This window comes from Balaenoptera ricei, chromosome 10 (assembly GCF_028023285.1).
Source record: "Balaenoptera ricei isolate mBalRic1 chromosome 10, mBalRic1.hap2, whole genome shotgun sequence".
Taxonomy (NCBI): domain Eukaryota; kingdom Metazoa; phylum Chordata; class Mammalia; order Artiodactyla; family Balaenopteridae; genus Balaenoptera; species Balaenoptera ricei.
The window spans coordinates 101,282,629-101,306,133 of NC_082648.1; the positions used below are offsets into that span (position 1 = coordinate 101,282,629).

Here is a 23,505-nt window from a genome sequence, read left to right on the forward strand (position 1 = left end):
GCCGGCCCTGCTCTCACCTGGCCGCCCTTCCATCGCTCCTCCGAACTAGCGTGGGCCAGTCAACGAAGCGAGTGGTGGGGCAGTAAAGACCGCACCTCCGCTCCCTCGGACACAGCACCGAAGGTGACATCGCCAGCCCCGTCTGGGTGAGACAGGGCGCTACGCTCGCACATCGGGTCTCTGGGGCGCAGAGCTGCAGGCCCAGATGGAACAATGAACGGTATGTAAAGACCCAGGAGTTCTAGAATTTACCATCAATCATCTGTTTGCCAACATAAGCAGGTTTCTGCTTTGGGGAATGAAAGTAAGACTGCGGAACGAAAAGCCAGGTTCCGAGTGGACTCAGTGTCTCTGTGGCGGGCTCTCCGGTCGCCGCGTCGTGCGCCTGTCCCACCGGGTCCTCCGCATCAGCCTCAGAGCCACTGGCTGGGGGTCGCTGGCAGGAGGGCATCCTCTCTGAAAACGCCCCAGTGAACAGTTCCTGCTGTATCCCAGGGTGACTACTGAGAACTGAACGCCACCAGAAGAAACAAGGTCCCCCCGACACCCGACTCACCCTCGGTCCTCACCAGAGTCTCACAACCAGATAAGAACCGAATGGCTGTGCCTTCCGGAAGAAAACTACAAAAACAAAGAGTCAACCCTGAGATCTTCCTACCATGCGGGTGTGGCTCGCTCCTGAGTCCCTCGGAAATGAACTTTTATTTGGTTTACTGACATTTATTTAGATTTCCAGTGAAAAGCTCTATAAAATACAATAAATAATGTGGGTTGTAAAAGGTAGACATTCTAGCTGCATATGTTACAGACAGGATACGTATGGTCCAGGTCATCAGAACCGCAATCTTTGTAATCAGACATGTAGACTTCAAATTCCAAAGGCGAGACAGCTGCTCTGGATCAGAAATAACCCCACTTCCTCCATTTCTGCGCCGTGTCTTACACCGCTTCCAGAGCTTGTCCAGCAAGTAACAAATGAGTGCAAACGGGACTTTGAGCTATTAGTGTCTGGGTACTGTGAGCATGCAAGTTTGCTGTTGCTGTTATTATAAGTAAAAGTCGAACATGAGGTCACACTTTCCCATCTTCTGTTTATACACCAAATCAAACTTCTCGTTCATGGAGACAGTGAAGATGTCCTTCCACAGCCCGACTCTTCCTAAAACACAAAAAACAGCAGAATGTGCTGAATTCACCTGCTGTCAGGCCAGCTACCAAACCACAGGAAATGGATCTGGAAGGTTCCAGATCTATTCCCGGACCCCTCTGAACCTGGCCTATTGGGGCAGGATGGGCCACGTGAACTACAGACCAGCTGAACCCTCTTCCCTGAGTCTGGTCATCCCGATGTGCTTTCCGCCCAGCACCACAAATGTGCAGAGCTGCGGGCCTTGCCCATCCACCACTGAATCCCCAGCACCAGGCACAAAGCGTGTGAGTCACAACACCGCAGAGGACAGACAGTGTCTGTGGAACAGATCTGCGGCTCTGGGCACCATGTGCATCTGGGTCCTCGTGACACCACTACTCACTCACGGCTCAACAGCTCCACCAAGGCAGGATTTGCTTCTGGAGAATTTTAAAAGGAAAAAAAAAAATCATCCAAAAATGTAGAATGTTTTATGGTGAGCAGGAAGCCGCCTGACCAGGTCAAGGGTGAAGATTTCGAGAAGCCTGCTCGTGCATCATCAGGGAGGAACTTAAAGGGAGAAAAACGGTCAGAGCTCCCAACTCAACATCAGAACGAGTCCCAGGCCCCCCAGCCACTCCATCACAGCCACAGCTCAGCGAGGCTTGGTCAGAAAATGCGACCTCCTCCTGGCAGATGTGAGGGAGCCTGGAGAGTGCAGACTGATGTGCAGGCACGGGCCTACCCATCCCTTTATGAAGGGAAGAGAGCGCTCAAAATGACAAAAACTGCTGAACCCACTTTCCTTAACTACAAAATCTCCAGTTGTTCTGGTCACATATGAATGGCGACTGTGAAGATGTCACGAGTGAGGGTCCCGCCCTCCCACCTACAGGAGCTGTGAACGCGTCACCCGGAGAGCAGGGGCTGTGCTTTTATATAACCGCCTCAGGGGACTGAAATGCCCGTTTAGAATTCTATTCACCGTCAGCATCTCTGAGATCAGAGCTCTGACCGTCTCCAGCAAACATCCTTCGTTAGCTCTGTTATTAACAGTCGTCCTTGTCCTGGCAGGACCTCACATATGAAACTGCAACCTTGCAAATGCTGAGCTAATAGATCCAAAGTGACAAGGATTTTCTCTTCGGTGATGAAAAATTATATGTCAGTGGTGGAGAGGAAAAAACAAGAGACACTGCTCTTGGTACCCTCTAATGATACCTAAGGGACAAAACTAAAAGCTTCTAGACCAATCACACCATAAATATATTTTTCCATGACTATTTTTCTCAGCTGAGGCAGCTGAGAGCTCATGAAAGGAGTCACCCACCTGGTTTAGGATTTGGAATCAAGACAGTGCAATTTATGCTGTGATATGAATCAAATCTAAGCAATGCAGCTGGCTACTCAAGCCCCTGCATTCTCACCAACGCAAGGAGGTCTTCTGAGCAAAGAGGCAATATGCTAAAAGAAAACAAAATCAAAGAACTGAAATAAAGCAAAACCAAGGTAAACGATGATAAAGCAAACACATCGGAAGGAGCATATGGGCACGCAGTATGTTCGCGACACTTCTTAACCACACAAATGAACCGAAGGGGGGATTCTGGAGAAGGTCACACCCAAGGATGACAAAACACAGCGAAAGCAAAATAAAAAAGAGCAAATAAATTTTAAATAATAAACATTTGTGAAGATGCAGCCAGGAACGAAACGGCAGGGTGACGTGGCTTGTTAGTGTCTTCTTGGAGAGCAGCCCACCTGCCTTTACAGGAAGGCGCTCGCCCCCTGACCTTCAGAACAGCCCTGCGAGCCAAGTGGGTTGGCAGCCGTGGCCGGCCCTCCTTAGAGGAAGGACCAAAGGCCGGAGAAGCTCAAAGGCGTGGCCCGAGCTTGGCCAGGCCAGGCCGCAGCCCGGCGCTTCTCTCCGCTCCAGGCAGCTGCCTGCAGAGTCCGGCGTCGCTTCCGGGCCCTCCTCTCGGACATTCTCACCACCCGAGGGAGCTGGGAACCGGCCTCGGGTCCACAGCACCGAGTCAGGCGCGACTCCTGCTGAAGGGCTGGCTCACAGGCCTCGGGCAGCTCCCAGCGGCGCCGGGGATTTTAACGCCTGAGCGCTCCACAGCCGAGCAGCCTCGAATACCACAAGCCCTGAGGGCACGGAGAGCAACCCGGGTGGGTCTGGGGAGGATTCCTGCCCGGAACTCCCGCCTCACCTCGAACTGCTTCACGCGCGAGACACAGCTCTCGCACCGGGAGGGAGCGCCAGCCTCTGTGACGGCTGAGGCCCGCGTTTCCTGCTTGCTCGCGCTCTCTCTCGCACACACACACACACACACCCCACAAACACACACACACACCACACACACACACACACACCAGACACACACACACACACCACACACACCCCCCACATACACACCACAGACACACACCACACACACACACACCCCACATACACACACCACAGACACACACACACACCACACACACCCCCCACATACACACCACAGACACCACACACACCACACACACACACACACCCCGCATACACACCACAGACACACCACACACACACACACACACACCCCACATACACGCCACAGACACACACCCCACACACACAACCACACACACACACCACATACACACGCGTGCGCACGCGCACACACACCCCACACCCCTTCCGCCGACGGGGCTGCTCCTCCCCGCGCTGCTAGCTCCCCTGGGGGATGGAGGGAAACGGCCCTTCCGCACACGGACTCTCCCCACCCTCTTCCCCCGACTCCCGCGGGCCAGCTGGGGCTCAAGGAGGCCACGTGCACGCACTGCGCTTCTAAACACCACAGCCCCCAACCCATCCCCAGGGTCTGCCCCGTGGGGCATCTGGGAAGGCGCCCGCCTGAAACGCCTCTTGCCCACAGAGCCTGAGACATCCGGCAGCCACGCCCGCGAACTCCGACACCGTGCGCGGGGTGACAAGGCCAGCTCCAGCGGGGACCTCCGGGGAGCCTCAGCGACACTTCTCGGGTTACCTTCCTGCCCCTCGAAGAACACAGGGCTCTGGAGAAACGAGGCTCAGGGCAGCGGAACCCTGATGTGGGGGGACTGTGGTCCAGAACGCGCGAGGACAGCGGCAGGAAGGGGGACGAGGCCGCCGGGGCCCCAGGCAGAGGCAGAGGGAAGGGGGGGGGCAGGCGGGGCGCGTACCCCGGCCCACAGGCAGGGCCTCGGCGTCGCAGCACTGGTCCACCAGCTGGCGGCAGTGCTCGGTCAGGGACTCCAGCTGCGCCTTGTCACACGGCACCCCCAGGAACCGGGCCAGCTGCTCCACCATCGCCACCAGGTCCTGGAAGACAAGAGCAGAGCGCGGGAGCCCGTCGGAGGTGGCGCCTTTACAGAACACGACTTCCGGTACTGTATCCACAGCCTTACTTAGTCCTCAAGAGAAGCCTGAAATTGGCCTCATCTGGAAATAAAATCCAGGTTTAGAAACTGCCCAAGGGCACTCCGCTCTCAAGTGGCAGATCTGGAATTCAAACCCAGGTCCCACGGAAGCAGACGTGAGGTCCTGATATAGCTGCAGTCATCTTAAACAGCAGCAAGAAGGAAAAGCCCTTTGAACTGCGCCAGGAGCAAGACCAGCTCACACTCTCCCCGTCCCGCCACGCCATCCGCTGGAATCTAGACTGGCGCTTGGGAGAACTGGGAGACCCTAGGGACCCCAGGCAGGCCTCAGGGCCGGCCCGCCCCACCGGGCAGGGGGAGCTGGCTTGGTGTGAAGCAAGATTCAGCTCTACTTGACTCGCTGACATAAAGCCATCTCTGGGCCCCATCGCCGCACCATTCCTGAGAGCGGAGCGTTACGGGCGCAGCCCAGCAGCCTCCGGAGGGGCCCCGCCCACCTGCTCACTCCGCCCACGTCCCTCTGGGCAGACACCCGGACCCGCACCCCGACCTGCAGGGGCCTGACAGCTGGGCCCACGCTGGCTTCCATGCTGTTCCTTCAGCCTGTCAGGCGGGTTCTTTCTGGGACTTTAGTTTGCTGCGTCCCGTCTGGAATGTTCTTCTCCAGGTGTCCACATGGGTCACTCCCTCACTTCTTTCAGGTCTTTGTCCCCATCAGTGACGCTTTCCCTGACCTGCACTTAAACCTGCCACCCCCCCTCCCCAGCACTTCCCTTTTCTGCTTTATTTTTCAGCATTTATCATCATCCAGTGCATTTTACTGTTCGTGTTTGGCAGGGGGGGTGGGCGGGAGGAAGAGGCAGGGAGGCTGCGAAAACCCAGGCCGCAGTGACACCGACCTGGGCCAGGGAGACGGGGGCAGAACTGGGGAGAAACAGTCACACAAGAGATACGTTTTGAAGGTAGAGCCAACGGGATTTGGGAAATGAAGGCCAGGTGTGAGAGAGGGCGAAGTCAAGGATGAGTCCAGACTTCTGCGTGAGCAGAGGAGGACGGAGCCGCTGCCCTGGATGCAGATGGGTGAAAGCGCGGAGGACCCGAGGGGACCCCTCCGGAGTTTGGTTTGGAGACGTTACGTCTGCGATCTGCACCACACACCCAGGCAGAAAGGTGCAGTGGGTGGACGGAGATGAGCCTGGAGAGGGTCCGAACCGGGCCTGGGGGCCCGAGGCCCGGCTGAGGCCACCAGGGGAGGGAGTGTGGACGGAAGAGACCAGAGCCGAGGTCTGGGGGCAGAGGCAGGGCTGCTGCCATGGAGGAGTCAAGGGGGGCATCCGGGGATGCGGGACGCACGACCAAGTGTGACCGACTGCCTGTCGCCTGCTGCTAGGAGGGCGGGACCGAGGGACCCAGACACACGGGGGTCGTGGTGACCTTGACAGAGCAGCCTGGGGACGGGGTGAGCCTGCCTGGAGGGGCTCAGGAGCGGAGACAAGTCTGAGGTCCCTCGGCAAAGAGGAGCCGAGGAAAGGGAAGGACGTTGTGGGGAGGAGGGCTGGGCTGGGGCAGGTTCGCACTGTCGCCCTGAGAAAGGAGAGGCGTCAGCACTTCTGCTCGGGCAGCGGCAGGGTTCAGACCCGGCAGGGGGCAGCGGGGTTCCAGGACCAAGGGGACCTCGCACACGCTCGGCACACAGCGAGGCTCTCAACGTGCTGAGGACGACGGTGCTGACACCGAGACGGGACGTGCCGGCCCCCCTTCCAGACCTCGCTTTCCCGAGGGCACAGGAGATGTCCTGCCTCGCTGCCCCAGCACCACCGCCCAGCCCGGCACATGCACTCAACCACCACCCAGTGCCCGTCACCCTCTGTGCCGGGCACTCAAGAACTCGTCACAGGAATCGATTCACAGGTACACCTGCCGGGGTTGTCAGCACTTTGAGAATTGCCACCCTAAGGCAAACAGGCTGGGACAAGAAATTCAGACTCTGCCATCTCAGCCCTTTGCCCCAAGCTGGTCACCTACAGAGAGGGTGCTGGGTGGCAGCAGGGTGAGTCCGGCTATCGCTCCACTGCTGCTGAAGCAGAAAAACAATAAACGGACCTCTCGAAAGCACCGCATGCCACCAACCCAGAAGCTGTGCTTGGCCGGGGGCCAGGGCAGGGCAGAGGCCCGGGGGGCCAGCACCGGCTGGAGGCGAAACACTCACTGGGCAGGGGGACCTGGGCCCACCCGGAACTCCTGAGTCCGACTGTCACCCCTGATGCCCGGGGTCTTGGCGCTGCAGGCCCCGCCCGCCCGCCCACACTGGGGGCGGCGGCTGTGAGACTGAGGGCGGGGCCGGCAGCTGCCTCCCGTGGCGCTCACCCCCGTGGCACTCACCCCTACGGCACTCACCCCCACGGCACTCACCCCTACGGCACTCACCCCCACGGCACTCACCCCTACGGCACTCACCCCTACGGCACTCACCCCCGTGGCGCTCACCCCTACGGCACTCACCCCCGTGGCGCTCACCCCCGTGGCGCTCACCCCGTGGCACTCACCCCCGTGGCGCTCACCCCGTGGCACTCACCCCCGTGGCGCTCACCCCTACGGCACTCACCCGGTGCATGTCTTCGTACTTGAGGAAAAGCACGTTCGAGTCCATACGGTGCTCCCAGAACTCCTGCACGTGCTCAAACCAAGAGCCGTAGCCCACTGTGGAGACAAGGGCACAGGTGACCAGTCACAGGGAGGGAGCGGGCATGTGTGAGGCGGCCTTGCTCCCTGCTTTCCCTGCCAGAAGGCTCCCCTCCTCTGCCCAGTAGCTGTGCTTCAGGAAGCCCTGGGCTCCACCGGCAGCCCCCGAGATGAGCCACGTCCCCTGGCCTCCTGCCCAAGGCCTTGGCCCCTGCCTCCCGGCTGCCCAGAAGCCCCGACTCTTACGTGGAAGCCTCTGTTCTCCGGAGGTATGGACGGTACCTGGCACCCATGAGTTTCTCTAACAAGGGGTGACCGGGAAGAGAATGACGCCCAGAGGAAGTGGGACACAGGACCAGTGAGTTTTGCCGTCGGGGCTAGGATGGGGTGTGGAGGCTCTAGACAGAGCTGCGAATGGGGCCTGCCAGGCCAGCGCATCACAGACAGAATCCTGGAACCAGGCAGAACCAGGAAGGCGTGGGGGTGAAGAGGGGCAGCGGGCCCTGTCCTGGCACACGAGGTTGGGCAGGACGGGACGACAGGTCACACCCACACCCCAGCCCTCGCGTTTCCCACGCTCCTTAGGGCCTTGATGTGGGGTTGAGATCACACAGGCAGAGACACAGATCAGTGTGGCCAGGCTGCTTCGGAACGTTTTTCATAAAAACAATTGATTCTCACTGCCGATTCACGCTGATGTGCCCATCGCTATGAGGACATCTCCCGAGGGGGCTTCCACACTAATCAGAGGAAGGTCTCGGCCGAAGAACATGGGGGCCCCTGGGCCTGCTGGTCATCGGGAAGCAGGTCCGGCTGGATAACAGGGGCCAGTCAGGGGTGGTGGCCCTGCTGCCTGCGTCCTCACTCGCCCGAGCGCCCGTCCAGCTCGCAAACACTGGGCCCTGCAGTGGAGCTCCCGGCCTGGCGGCAAAGCCCCAAGGAGACTGGCACGGCGACACGGAGTGACCGGCACCGGGAGGGAGGCCCCGCGGACACGGGCGCCTCGAAGGATCAGCGAGGGCTGGGCAGGCAGCCGAGGGGAAGAGGCAGCTGGGGAAGCGGCGCACAGAGGCAAGGCCTGCAAACGGGCCTTAAAGACATAAGAAGTGGCCGCGGGGGCCCGCGGAGCGGGTCAGAAGCAGGTGGCAAGGTCAGACAGAGGGCGGAGGGCGAAGGACAAGGGCTCAGGACAGAGGCGGCCGGCCCCTCATCTCCTCGCTGGCCGTGAGACCCGGCGGGCCCTGAGCCTCTCTGCCGCCCCCCAGGGCTGCCGCGGCGCCGAGAGCCCCGCGTACAGCAGGGCCTGAGGGGCAGCGCCTGTGCGTCCTCCTCTACGGGGTGGGACGGGCAAGGCGCCGGCGAGGGTCCTACTTGTAGCGCGGAGTCCCCTGAGTGGCAGGGCTGCTCCAGCCCCCGCACAGGCACACCTCAAGGTGCCGACAACCTCTTGCACTTACACGCGTGACCAAGGCTGGGAAAACAGGGGTGACCCAACGCCTGGGTCCCAGCCAGCGCGACCCGACAACATCAGCCTGCCATCCCGCCAGCAGGTGGCAGCAGAGCAGCAGCCTGGGCCCCGCAGCCCGACGAGAGGTCCTGAGGGATGGAGGCGTGGGTCAGGGGTCGCTGAGGGGTGGGCCGGGGGACCAGAGCAGAGCAGAAGCCCCTCTTCGGGCCAGCTAGGCGCCCCTCCAGCACTTCATGCGGAACGAAGGGCGGGGAGCTCTGGAAGGGGAGGGGTAAGGGGGCGGAAATGAACCAACACAGGGCAGGTTTCAGCCAAAGGCCTTGCTGGAGACCCAGCGCTGGGTGAATCCTGGCCCTCTCTGGGCCCCGGCGCTCCCACGGCAAAGTTCTAGCTGCGGGGCCCCGGACTCCAGGCCTGGCACATCCCCGCTCCGTGCACGCACAGGGCGGGACGTAACAGGCCGGCCTTCCCGCTTTACAGGACAAGGGCGAGTCCAGAGAAGGAAGGGGCCTGCGCAGCTCACGGACAGGCTGATGACCTCGGGGCCCCGAGCAGAGTCTCCCAAGTCTGGGCCCACAGCTGGCACGCAGACCAGGCGAGCCGCGCCCTGGGGCCAAGCAGTCCACTGGGCATGGACACGGAGGTAAGAAAACCCCGCTCCTTCCCAGAGAACACTCGCAGACAGACGGCCAGGGCTGCTGCGGACGGGGGGTGACTCGGGGACAGCGAGGACGTGAGCACAGGGTCACTCGCACGGGGACAGGGGTGACAGGACAGAGGTCACACACAGGGACTCCTCCACCCTGCTCCTGTCCCCCAGGCACATGGCTCCAGGGCCCCCCAGCCCTGCAGCGTGCAGGTCACGACCCCCAACACAGGGCTCGGGCAGCGGGTCCTCGCTCTGTTAGCGAACAGCATCATTTCCCTGCCCCTTCTGCGCTTCATTCTTCAAGTTCTTCAGAACCTCGGACAGAGAAGGCAAGCCTCCTCGAGAGCCGGAATTGGGCGGGAGCGCAGAGAATAAACAGGATTGGGGAGGCTAGGTACATGGGTGCAGAGGCTTTGGCGGGACCACAGCCAGTGCGTGCAGCCTTGAACTTCAGTGCCGGGCAGTGCTGTGACCTTCACAGCGCGGAGAGGCCTGTACTAGGTAACTTTTAACGGCTCTGGCCCGAGCAGGAGGCTTTCAGCCCTGCACCACGGGGCAGTCTGAGCTCGGTGGACACCGCTGTCTACGACAGTGTTGGCCCCATGCAGGTGACTGCTTCTATAAAGGCAGGGGTGCAAAGTGGCACTTAGAAATACGGCTTTGGGAACCACAGGAGTGGCTTGCTCCAAATGCCTGGCAGACCATGAGGGGCCTGAGCCAGGTGGTGGGTGGGCTGGGGGGAAAGGAAGCTGGACAGAGGCCTTTAGCAGGTTCCAGGGGCCTCAGGGTACAGCTGCTGGGGCCACCTACGCCTGTCCCCTCCCACCCGGGCCCCTCTTCCCAGTCCCAGCTGAAGCAAAGACTCAAGGGCAGGGAAGAGAGGGCCTTTAGGCGGTGCGGGCGGCGCACTAAGGAGGACCTTAGTGGTCTTCAGCCAGGCTCAGGAGGCAGCTCCAGTCGGGCCACCCATTTAAATTTGGGGCACTGTACTCCTGGACCGCCATTATGCACCTTACACCACTCCTGTCCCATGACCTCACTGAAGAACCCCTGACTGGGTTGGACAACAGATGGACAGCAAGGCTGAGGGCTACTTGAGCTGGGAAATAAAACAGGAAGTGTATTTTTAGACTCGGGTGCAGAGGAGTCTGGGGGCAGGTTTAATTAACAGGTATGTAAGACCCATTTCAAAACCCTCCTGGGGACTTCCCTGGTGGCGCAGTGGTTAAGAATCCACCTGCCAATGCAGGGGTCACGGGTTCGAGCCCTGGTCCAGGAAGATCCCACATGCCGCGGAGCAACTAAGCCCATGTGCCACAACTACTGAGCCTGCGCTCTAGAGCCCGTGAGCCACAACTACTGAGCCAGCGCACCACAACTACTGAAGCCTGTGTGCCTAGAGCCTGTGCTCTGCAACAAGAGAAGCCACCACAATGAGAAGCCCGTGCACCACAACACAGAGTAGCCCCCGCTCACCACAACTAGAGAAAGCCTGCGTGCAGCAACGAAGACCCAATGCAGCCAAAAATAAATAAATAATAAAATAAAATTAAAATAAATAAATTTATTAAAAAAAAAAAAAAAAACAACCCTCCTGGGCACAAACTCTAAACAGAAGGGTGCCCAGAGAAGCCAGGGCTGGCGATGGGGGAGCCACCTCGGGGGTGCGGGGAACAGAACCGCAGTGATGAGCTGCCGACCCCACTGCCAAGGGGACGGCTCCCCCCCTGGTCCACTGCCTGGCCCACTCCGCCCCGGGGAGGGGAGACATGGAAGGGCCCTGGCTCGCTCGGCCCCAGCTCACCCCTCTCCCCCGGGAACAAGCTTCCTGCCCAGAGCACTGCCTTTCCCCCTCCCCCAGAGCACACCCCGCCTGTCACACGGGCCTGGGGCTGGGGGCCAAGCCTGACCCTCAAGTCCAGCTAAAGGCCCACGGGGCTCTCCCACGAAGCCACAGCCTCCACTCTGGCCTCAGGCACCGATAACAGCGCTATCTCTGGGCCACCGTTTTCACGCTCGGAACCCAGGCAGGAAGAGGGGTGCTTTTAATTGGCGAACTTCTCAGAACCCCAAGGATGTGGCGAGAGACAAGGGCTTCAGCGTGGGACACCCGCTCTGTCTGGCACTAGCTCGACCTCGGACAAGCTTCCTGACAGCCCTCAGCCCCAGCTCCTCTGCCCGCCAGCGGGAAAGCAGGCCAACCCCGCGGTTACTGTAGAACTGGGGGCCCCGCGAAGGACTCACGGGTGCTCAGCGAGCAGTAACATCACGCAGACACTTACACTTGTCGTTCATGAACCTCCGGCAGAACTCCTGGAACGTGCCTCGGTAGCTCATGGTCCGCAGGGAGCGGTGGAACTGGTAATAGGACACCACCAGGTCCTTGGGGTTCCGGGCCATGTATATGACCTGCAAGAGGGAGGGGAGGACAGAGGGACGGACGAGGTTAGTCTGCGATCCTCCGTCCCAGGCAGGCCGCCCTGTGCAGGTTCCGCTGACCTACAACCCACTCTTCTGACCCCGTTTCCAACAGCAAAGTCAGCCCCTCAGGCACCAAGGCCAAACGCTTTTTCTCTATTATTCTGTTTCAGCAGAGATGTACTCCTGTCCACGCAATAGCATCAGCTAGGACAACTACTTGAGTGTTTTAGTATATTTCTGTTGTCTAGCACTCCTTTTTTTTTTTTATCGAGGTATAGTTGCTGTACAATATTATATAAGTTACAGGTGTACAATAGAGTGATTCACAACTTTTAAACGTTATATTCCATTTACAGTTATTATAACATATTGGCTATACTCTCCATGTTGTATTATATATCCTTGTAGCTTATTTGATACATAATAGTTTGTATTTCTTAATCCCCTACCCCTATCCTGCCCCTCCCCCCTTCCCTCTCCCCTCTGGTAACCACTAGTTTGTTCTCTATATCTGCGAGTCTGCTGCTTTTTTTATTATACTCACTAGTTTGTTGTAGTTTTTTTAGATTCCACATATAAGTGATATCAAACAGTATTTGTCTTTCTCTGACTTAGCATGATGCTCTCCAAGTCCATCCATGTTGCTGCAAATGGCAAAATTTTGTTCTTTCTCATGGCTGAGTAATATTCCACTGTATATATAAACCACACCTCCTTTATCCATTCATCCATTGATGAATACTCAGGCTGCTTCCATGTCTTGGCTAGTGTAAATAGTGCTGCTGTGAACACTGGGGTGTCTCTAGCACTACTTTAAAATCAGCGGAAGACAGAAAACTTATAGACCTGGCCCTGGTGATGAGAATTATAGGCCTCATACGTCTAATACAGTTGAGAAAAAAGGAAAAAAATCAGAGACAGTGAAAGCAGCCATGAGTCCTCAGGCCTTCAATGGGCAGAGGCTGGGCTCTGGCTGGTCAAGTTCAGCTGTGAGGAAAAGCGAAAGTGAGCAGCACGGATAAAATGCTAGAGACACGGGGTCAAGGACAGCCTCTCCAGCGCTCTTAGCACACCGAGGTTGCCTGAGAACTTGGGCCTGTGAAGACCACCGTCTGGACTGGCACATGGGCCTCTGGTTCCGGGAGCTGCAGGGGGCAGCGGGGAGCGGGGTTACCTTGGAGTCGCCGCTGTGGAGGTCTGAGGGCAGGAAGCGGTAGGGGAGGTGGCTCTTGATGAGGCGGGGGGACGTCAGTTCCTGCAGCAGGGCAGAGGGGGGGCGCTCAGAGGACACGCACCGCTCATCTCAGCCTTCCTCTGGGGCCCAGGCGGACGGGGCCGCAGACGAGTCAGGACCGGCACCACCTGCACCCCGAACAACCTTCTCACCTGAGACAGGGCCCCCCAGCCCCGCCCAGGCTGGACCCTGGGGGCAGTCACGAGCCGACGCGGTCCCCGTCCTCGGCCCCCGTGGCCTGAGTCAGAGTGTACCGTCAGGGGCCTGCTGAGAGGACGTGGGCCACGATGGCAGCCTGGAGCGGCCGCGGAGAGAGGGCCCCGCAGTCAGCCTCAGCACAGAACTCCTGCGGCTCCTGGACCGGCCCGGCCCCTCCCTCGGCCAGCGCTCCCTGACTCAGACGTACCCCCCGCTCCCCGACAGGCCCCGCCCCGTCCCACTTTGCTCCCGTCTGGCGTGGCCACCCTTCAACCACTAGGACTCTCAGTTTTCCTGTCCTGGGGGCTCCCTCACTGGGACCTCAACTCTGCGAGGGCTGTGACATCACGGTCAGTTCAGTCCTCGGCGGGACCCCAAAGCCAAGAGCAGGGCAGCCCGCGGCGGGGGCCCACGCAGCTCTACTGGAAGGCTCAGCGGCGGGTCAACACGGGCTGCAGCACCGTGGCGGGCACAGGGGCGGGGGGGCTGGACGCAGGTGGGCCAACGCTGGAGGCTGGGGTGCAGAGACCGGCTTACGCGGGACAACGACCCGGCGGTGGGGGGCATTCTCAGAGCTTATTTCAGGATGCTCGTCTAGTGGGAGGAGGGACAGGCGGGCCACCCAGGAAATGAGGCCTGAACAAAGAGGTGGCAGAGGGGAGGATGGAGAGAAAAAACTCCAGATCTGTCTGAGGGGTAGAGAGGATGGGACTTGGGAATAATGTTTATTTCACTCTTGACACCAAATGTTCGATGCAAACACATCCCACCCTCAACAGATGGGATGAGCCACAGTGGGAGGCCCCTCACCCCTACACTCCCCCCCATCTCCCCTACTCCTGGCATCTGCCTCCTTTCCCCCTCCAAGCCACCCACGTCACCCATTGGTTCAGCTCCAGGGTCACTGCCACCAGCTCAGGCCCATCAGTCTTCCCCCCCACCTCCAGCTACCTGGGGGTCCCGGGAGCTCGCTGCTCTCCCTCCACCCATGAGGCCCCCAGGAACCCCTCAGGAGCAACCGTCACTCAGGGTGCGACCATGGAAAGGCCCCAGGGGGGTCGTGTGGGTTGCTGCCACCTGCCCAGAGCCCACCTTGATGATGTCCAGGCCCGGCTGCGGGTACTCCAGAACCGGGAGCTGCTCGTCGATGTTCATCAAGCCAATCTCATCAGGGTCGGCCCCCTGGCTCACCAAATAGACCACCTCCTGCAGCAAGCTGGTGCCTGGAGGGAGAGAAGCCCAGTGAGGGGCGCCCAGAGGAAGCCCAAGGGCCAGCCCCACTCTCGGGTCAGCGCCTGCCGCCCAGAAAAAGGGCTGAAGGGCCGCAGAGCTGGGGGGCGTGCAGCGTCCCAGGAGTGCCTCGAGTCTAGTGGAAGAACACCGGCCTAGGCGTGAGACCTTGGCCCGAATCCCACCTCTCGGGGTGACCGCGGGTGAGCCATGTTTTCTGAGCTCCTGTTTTCTTGGCACTAAACGCAGGCAGGACATTTCTCAAGGCTGTTGTGAGGAGTGAACAGGACACACAGTGCCTGCCTCCCCAGGGCTCGAGGACTGCCATGAGCAGACGATTCTCAGTCCTGGGCTTCCAGAAGCTGAATTTTCATTTACCCAGGAGTGATGAAGGTCCAGGGGAATGACTCGCCAGCCAATTATGATTTACAATGAAAACTATGTCGACTGGTACCTACTAAAGTGAAACACAGGTATGCCCTGTGACCAGAGAAATGTACAAGACAACACTGATAGACGCATACCAGAACAGCCCTGCAGTGTTACTCAGAAGAGCAAATCTTGGAAACAACGGAAACATCGGTCGGCAGCAGAATGAATGAATAAGCCAGGATACTCAGACAATGCGACACTAGGCAGCAGTGGAAGCCAGATGCCAAAGGGCGTCTGCCGTGTGATTCTGCATGTTCCCATTCCTACTGGGTTCCGGAATGAGAAGTAAGCTGCAGCGACAGAGGTGAAGACAGTGGTTCTTTGGGGGAAGGTTATCGACTCAAAGAGGACATGAAGGAGTTTCTGGGGTGCCGGGGTGGCTCTTTATCTTGGTCTGGTGGCAGTTACATGGAAGTACGCACATACAAGGCATAATTCAATTCAAAGGAAAAACCACCTGTCTGCCCAGTGCTATGGTCAGCAGAACCTGCTCCCGGAGAAAGACGGAGGGGGTCCAGCCAGCATGGAGATGGGACAACTTAGCCCAGTGACACCCCAGACCCACAAAGACGGAGAGAGGCCCTCCAGGGAACAGGAGCGCTCGTGTGTGTGTCGAGGACACCTCCCTCGCTCGTGGGACCACAGCTGCAGCCCTGCCCACCAACTCCTGCCTCTCAGATCACCCCACGGGCTGTCCCAGCAACGCAGCTTCGATTAGAGGACAGCCCTTCTGTGCCTTATGAACAGCGAATTTCAGATTCAGGGTGGATGGCTCCCAGCCTAGACCCTTCTGCAGCTTCCCAGTGTCCATACACTGGAGTCCGGTGGTCCCTTCACCTATTCTCTGCACCAGCCCCCTGGGGTGCGGGTTCCCCTCCCCGGGAGGCTCCCTGCTGGCCCTCACCCCGCAGCCTGTGCACAGCAGCTTCAAGTCATCTCCTCCAGCAAGCTGGCCTTCCCAGACCCCCAGGTCCCCCATTACTCATCCTCGCCCGGCGCGAATTGCTTACGACGCTCCCAATTACCACACCGACTGCACGGCCTCACTCCAGGGGCGACAGCGCCGTCTCCCCGCCAACACCCCCGGGCCCGGCACACAGCACACGGCAGGCAAACCCAACATCTCAGCATCTGTGCAGGAAGGAAAAGCAGGGGCCTGGGTCGGGACACGCGGCGGGCCGACCCCACAAGGGCAGAGCCCCAGCCAGCACCCCGGGGCGGCAGGGAGGGAGCCCGGGGAGAAAGGCGGCTCTCTGCGCTCCCCCAGCCCCCGCGCGGCCCCACTCCGCCCAGGCTTTCAGCTCCACGGGACCGCAGCCAGCCAGGGCCTGCCCGGTCATCAGCCCGTCTGACCCCTCAGAAGAGACACGCTGGCCAGGTCCTCCTCCCCAACCACTCTGGTCCCTTCGCTTCGGGGGAATCGGTCCCTGCTGCTGGTCCCTCATCTCCCCCCCCGCCCCCTGAAAGCGCTGCCCCCTCGTCTCCCAGCTGCACACACTCCCCCGGGGCCTCGAGCAGCCCCGCCCCGAAGGCCAGCTCCGCGCTGACCCCCGCACGCACCGGCCCACGTGGAACCTGCCGCCCAGCGCCCCGCCAGACCAGGTGCCCCTGCCTCCTGCCCCCGCAAAGCCCGCCTTGCCCACCTACCATCAAGGTGAGCGCGGAGCGACCCTTCCATCGGGGGCGCTGCTGGAGGCCCCGCAGCCCTCTGCCCAGCTCACCCTCCTTTCAGCCCAACAAAAGCAGCCAGGACCACCCGGCCATCCCAACAGGGACCTACGAGGGCACCCCGTCCCTCTTAGGACCCCACGCCTCCGAGGACCCTCCGAGGAGTGGAGCAAGGTCTCCAACTTGGCCTGCAGGCCTGCCACCCACACTCCACACCCCATGCCCCATGCCCTCTCTACCCGCTTCTCTCTCTTTCCAGAGCTCCTACCGGCCTCCTGGCTGGTGCCGTGCCCGGAGCCCTTTCCTCACTCCCTCAGCTCCTCCAGGTGTGAGCGCTCCCCTGACCAGCCACGTGATGAGCACCCTTCGCCCGGCCCCGGTCCCCGCTGCAGCGACAGTCCAGGAACAGCCTGCACGGTCCTCTGTGGGCTCCCACCCCGCCACCCTCCACAGGGCACGAGCCGTTTTGTCTGGTTCTTTGCCAGGAGAGCCAGCACGTGGCCAGGCTCAGTTCACCTGTTCTGAATGCACGAACAAACCCTGGGTTTGTTCACGGGGATATGTCAATCAAGGAAGACTTCTTGAGGAGACGGCTTTGGAGCAAAGGCCCTGAAGGAAGAAAGTGGTGTGGCGGCTCTTCCGTAAGAAGGAACTTCTTTCCATCAACCACAGGACCCTCACACCAACCTGAGAGGCGGGGACCACCAGCCCCATTTACAGATGAGGCTCCTGAGGCCTAACTGTGCCCAGGGTTACAGAGCCGGTGGGTGGCTCCTCCTGGTGAGGCCCGTCCCCCCGGCAGCTCAGGGCAGCTGCACTGGGCGGGTCCGTGCGCTTAGAAATCGGACTGTGCGCAGAGTTTCCACCAAAACAGGCCTCTCCCAGGGAGGTCTTCAGGACGCCCACCCCTGCAGCCCCTACAGGTAATGACCCAGACGGACCTCGTTAGTATGTCTTACATCAATATCGACATGTCAGTTCCACAAGCTCCATCCGTGCCTCCACTAAATATCTGCACCGGAAGACCAGCCTCGTTAGAGCCCACAGGAGGCGCTCTGCCTGCGGGGCTGCACACGGCAGAGGGAGGGTTTACAAGCACCCCAGCATGGACACGGGAGCTCAGAGTTCCGGTTCCAGCGCCAGGTCACAGAGCTGGAAAGGGGAGCGCTACCCCGGAGGGGGGGCCCACGTCCCCACCTCCCTACGCGGCCTCCCCAGCACCTCCGGGGGAGGGGGGACGGGTGGAGGGTCTTGTGCGAGGCCCGTCACGTTGCTGCAGCAGGACGCCGGGGGGCCTCCCCTCCCGCAGGTGCAGGCGAAGCGGGGCCTCAGCCCCCACCCCACCATCCCCCTGCGTCCGGAGCCCCCGGGGAGAGGCGCCCGGGAGGCCAGCCCGCCGCCCAGCAAGTCCGAGGCGAGGCGGAGCACAGCCAGGCCTTCAACCCGGGACCACACAGGGCTGGCCGGGTGGGCGGGACCGCCTGGCAGGGAGTAACACAAGCCACACGCTTTCCAACAGCTCGTTTTCAAGTCAACAGACGTGATGCAATCCTTCACGGACGTGCTTCTGCTGACAGGAGTGAACTCACGCCCGGGTGGCACCTCAGCGTCGGCAGTGACTCTGACACCAGACCTCTGAGGCCAAGACCCATAGGAAACCACTGGGTTCTGGGCAGAACTCCCCAGGGATCCAGAGTCCAGTCCGACCTGCCACAAGGCTGGGGTGGAGCCCATCAAAATTCCCACCAGAACTCCAGGGACAGGGGGACCAGCACTCTAGGGTCAGAACCAGTCAGAACTGAGCCCCCAACCACCAGGATCCTGGGGCTGGAACACTTTGAAATTCTTTTTTTTATTATTGTTATTAATTTTCAGCTGTGTTGGGTCTTCGTTGCTGCACGCGGGCTTTCTCTAGTTGTGGCGAGCAGGGGCCACTCTTCGTTGCAGTGCGTGGGCTTCTCATTACAGTGGCTTCTCTTGTTGCAGAGCAGGGGCTCTAGGCGCGCGGGCTTCAGTAGTTGTGGCACGCGGGCTCAGTAGCTGTGGCTCGCGGGCTCTAGAGCGCAGGCTCAGTAGTTGTGGCACGCGGGCTTAGTTGCTCCGCGGCATGTGGGACCTTCCCGGACCAGGGATCAAACCCATGACCCCTGCATTGGGAGGCGGATTCTTAACCACTGGCCACCAGGTAAGTCCTGGAATTCTTTTATTTTTACTTTTATTATTTACCAAAGTCACACATGTACCTAGTTTAAAAGTCAAAAGACTCAGGACAGAAAATCCAGGTCCCCTCCCCACCCCACTCCCACGTCCAGAGCAAACCCTTGCTGATTCTTCTCTTACCCTCAGGTTTCTGACGTGCTTACATCATTGTTTCAGGATCTGTATGTTTTGATGGGCTACTGATTTCTGACTGAGCAAGACGACGACCCAGCCACGTTCCCTCCTGCAGGCTTCCCTCCCCTGACACGGTCCCGAGACAATTTTCAGTCTAATTCAAAGTACACCATGTAGTGATTACACTGCCTTTTTTGCACAAGATTTTGCATTTCCTTCGCTTGCTTGCTTAGTGTTCTATGTACCTATTAATAATTCCTTCCCCAGCTCTGTGGCAAACCCTCTCCATACGGCCAAATGCAGGAGGTGTGCTCTAATCCCATTTATCTCTTGGGGTGGTGCCCCTGCCGCTCAGCGCCCCACGACTGTCTTCCTGTGATCTCCCTCGGGCTGGATGGACTGCACCCTTGACCCATGTGCCCCTCGCTGGTGTCCGTGCACACGGTGGCAGAGTCCACCCCCAGCTGCCTCCTGACCGTGACAACCGTGTGGGACAGTATGTGACTACAAGCGCTTGTTTCTACCTCGCTCGGGACCGGCAGCTGGGCTGCGTATGGAATTCCAGGCTGGGGACCACGTCCCCTCAGAACCCTGAACGCACTGTTCCCGTCGTCCAGCTGCCAATGCTGTGTCGAGAACTCTGACGTCCTCGTTCCTAGTCCTTTGAACGTGGCCGTTCTTATCTCGGGAAACTTTGCAATCTTCTCTGTATCTCAGGTTTGAAATTTCACAGTTAAGTGCTTCAGCAGGGTCTCTTACTCAATCACAGTGCCTGGGGGCACATTCAGACACAAGGGGAGTCTTTAACTCCCATCCTGGAGTTCTGGAAATCCTGGTTTCAATAACTTTCTCTCTCCCATTCTCCCTGTTCTCTCCTTCTGCAACTCTGAGATCTTCCACTTTTTCTTATCTTTTTGCTCCCATTTGTCATCAATTTGTAAAAATTTTCGTTCTATTTCCTGGGATATTTCCTCTGCTTGACCACCCAAACTTCACAACTGAGTTTTTAAAATTTCAACTACAATACCTGTCTTCACCCTCTGATGATATTACAGAGTTACGAGTGCAGGTGGTAGGACTTCCCTGGCGGCGCAGTGGTTAAGAATCCACCTGCCAATGCAGGGGACACGGGTTCGATCCCTGGTCTGGAAAGATCCCACATGCCGTGCAGCAACTAAGCCCATGAGCCACAACTACTGAGCCTGTGCGCTAGAGCCCACAGGCCACAACTATTGAGCCCACGTGCCACAACTACTGAAACTCACACACCTAGAGCCCGTGCTCCGCAACAAGAGAAGCCACCACAATGAGAAGCCCGCACACCGCAATGAAGAGTAGCCCCCGCTCGCCGCAACTAGAGAACGCCCACGTGCAGCAACGAAGACCCAACGCACCAAAAAAATAAATTAATTAATTTTTAAAAAATCAATCATAGTCCTACATACTAGGGATTTGCAACTAGAAGCAGAATTTTTTTAAAAAAAGGAGTGCAGGTGGTGTTTTGTTTTCTGGTTTTCTTCCGCTCTGTACATTGTCTTTGATTCCTCCAAGCTCCTTTTGCTGCCGTTTGTTTTGTTCTGTTTTTGCAGGTCTCTGTCCTTCACGTTGGAGACATTAAGATCTGAAGACTTTGAGTCCATCCACAGGTAAGGACGAGCCACTGGATGCAGCCATCTGCGTCCAGGCTTGTCCAGGACAAGGCTTGTTGACTGCAGGGCTTCATGTGTCTGTAAACACAGCCCAGCCTGGGTGCCCTCACAGCTGAGATGGGAGATGCCCACACACAAGTATTTGTAAGTCTTTTCTTTGGGGTCAGTTTCTCCAGAGAAGATGCCTCCACTCTCTGCCCTGGGGGACCACAGGCATCCCAGAAGCCAAGGAGGGGAGGGTGCTGGGAACCTCCCTTTCAAGCATGTAGCTTTCATTCGACCCCCATTTCCAATTCAGCACCGTACCCCAGCCTGTAGCTCTGCGTGGCATCCCCAAGCCCACAGCTTCTCTGGATCAACTTCCCCCAGAGAAACCCGTCTTTGCAACAGCTGCCTGCTCTCAGCCTCCCGTATCACGGCGACCACCCTGAGGGGCCAGGCGCACGATTCCTGGGGCCCTGCAGCGAAGGGGTTCACGTGCCGGCTGCCCCCCCCCCCCGCTGGCATTAGGTTCTCTACCTGCTACGTCAGCTAACACTGAGCCCACATCTGAGCTCCCAAAATCCACAGTCGCCACCTCTCCTCCTCCCTGGGAGGAGGGCCTCAGAGCTTCCCACTCCTCGATCGCCACGCCGTGAGGTCGGAAGGGGAAGCAGCGATAAGCAGGCGGGCTCAAGTCTGCCCCACGGCACTCTGCGGCCCCGGACATCAAGGTGTCACAGCCGCGCTCAGTCCAGCTGCCTCAGACACAGCAACAGCTGCGCGCCTGAGGCTGCAGCCCACGGAGCTGCCAAACCAGCCGGGGCTGGGGTCCCGCAGGCCCCTCGCCAGGGGTGGCACGTGCTAACCCAACAGGCACCGAGAAGGCCTCCAGGACACGCGCCTGGGAAAGGAAGGAGCAAAGGGAGCCGCTCTCCTTGAGCACCTCCCCGTCCTGGGAACGTTCACGTGGGCTGGCTCAGCTCCCGAGACAGTCCTGACACTCAGGGGGCACGGAGCCCAACAGGGGCGGGCACGGCTCCCGTCTCAGGCTGCAAGGGGATGGGAGCCAGGGCAAGAGGCCCACGCTGGCTCACGCGAGGTGCCCTGCAGGCCCCAGGGACAGCCGAGGGCAGTGCTCAGCGTCCCAGGTGCTGTGCCAGGAGCTCACACGGCCCCTTCCCCCGCTGAGCCGCACAGGCCGCTGAGCGGCCTCCGCCACCACGTCTCACGCGCGGCAGAGCAGCCTCGGAGGCGAACTGCCTGGGGCCACAGATGCGAGCGGGCCGTGAACCCAGGACCCAGAACAGTCTGACTCCAGAACCAGAGGGCTTCGACACGACACACCGCACCGCACGCGCACACGCACACACACATACACACACACACACACCACGCCCATGTGCCCCCCCCACACATATACACAGCACCACACCCATACAGCACACACACCACACACACGCAAACACACACACACCACACACACACACCACGCCCATGTACCCCCTACACACATGTACACAGCACCACACCCATACAGCACACACACACAGACACCACACCCATATACCATACACACACCACACACACGCACACACACACACACCACGCCCATGTACCCCCTACACACATGTACACAGCACCACACCCATACAGCACACACACACAGACACCACACCCATATACCATACACATACCACACGCACGCACACACACACACACCACGCCCATGTACCCCCTACACACATGTACACAGACACCACACACACACACAGACACCACACCCATATCCCATACACACCACACACATGCACACACACACACCACACACACACAGACACCACACCCATATACCATACACACACCACACACACACAGACACCATACACACACCACACACATGCACACACACACACACACACACAGACACCACACCCATATACCATACACACACCACACGCACACGCACACACACAGACACCACACCCATACAGCAAACACACACACACACCATGCCCATGTACCCCCCACACACATATACACAGACACCACACCCATACAGCACACACACACACACATATACACACACATAGCACACACGGCTCAGAAAGCAAGTGGGCAGCAAAACCAAGGCCACAAGCCACACGTTCTCACTTCCAGGCTAAAGCTCTAACCTCAGACCCCACCACTTCCCAGCTGGGGATGGAGCAAGGCTGAGACAGAGGGAGGAGGGGCTGGACCCTGGAAAGTGAGCCTGGCCTGTGCTCTGGGACCTGCTGGACACAGAGGGGAAACAGACTTGGCCACGGGGTGTGACTGTCCCTCCTGGGGGACGATGGCAGTTGCTGTGACACAGCTGGACCGACAGCCAGGGGGCGAGGCTGCCCGTCTCCAGACAGCCCTGGCTGCCACAGTCCCTGCTGCTGAGGCCTGGCAATCTGGGGCCCACATTCCCAGCCCCGCTCTGCAGCGACTCTGGGGGCCTGACGAAGTCACCAGGCTCCAGCCTTCAGTTTCCTCAGGGTGAAATTCTCCCGGGCCTTGAGCTCTCGGGTTCCTGAGTTCAGAGATGCGGACACACACTCAGGACCCCGCACACAGCCCCCTACCGAGAGGCGGCCGACCCCTCAGGCAGAGCGGGCGGCTCCCCAAGGAGGGAGAGGCCCCACCTCCAGGAGGGTCTGGGAAAGTCTGGGAAGGCTCCTCTTAAACAGCAGCCTTCGACCTGGGACCCGAAGGACAGGAGCATGGAGCAGTGAGACGCAGCGCATCAGGGAGGGGCGGGGGGTACAGCAGTAGGAGTCCAGCTCTCCACTCTGCCCCATCCACACTGTCTGCCCTGAGGCTCCACAGCCCCTCCCAGAAGAGGGTCCCCATGATCGCGGGCACGGCAGGGACTGGCTGTAGCCGACGCAGGAAAGCGAAGGCACAGAGCTTTGCACGTTCCCACTTGCTCTTCTGTGCTTCTAGCGTCGCCAAGGGAAGGACATTCCCAGGCTAGCCTCCTGGTCCAGGGACACCCGA

General features: G+C 59.4%; 1 protein-coding gene across 3 annotated transcripts in view; it reads right to left on the minus strand.

The window, feature by feature from the left end:
• Positions 1-353: 353 nt before the first annotated feature.
• SULT4A1 (sulfotransferase family 4A member 1) overlaps positions 354-23,505 on the minus strand; it is a 32,790-nt gene continuing 9,638 nt past the window's right edge. The window contains exons 2-9 of one of the 3 annotated variants that reach the window (XR_009505245.1): positions 14,282-14,412; positions 12,932-13,012; positions 11,619-11,745; positions 7,143-7,237; positions 4,340-4,478; positions 2,460-2,593; positions 1,533-1,699; positions 1,071-1,159 (exon numbers count right to left, since the gene is read on the minus strand). Coding sequence is in view for 1 of the 3 variants with exons in the window: in XM_059934893.1 (XP_059790876.1) it covers positions 1,047-1,159; positions 4,340-4,478; positions 7,143-7,237; positions 11,619-11,745; positions 12,932-13,012; positions 14,282-14,412 (686 nt within the window). In the remaining 2 variants the exon portion in view is untranslated. Of the gene's footprint in view, positions 1,160-1,532; positions 1,700-2,459; positions 2,594-4,339; positions 4,479-7,142; positions 7,238-11,618; positions 11,746-12,931; positions 13,013-14,281; positions 14,413-23,505 lie in introns of all 3 variants that reach the window. The other 2 variants (XR_009505244.1, XM_059934893.1) reach the window with 2 other exon arrangements.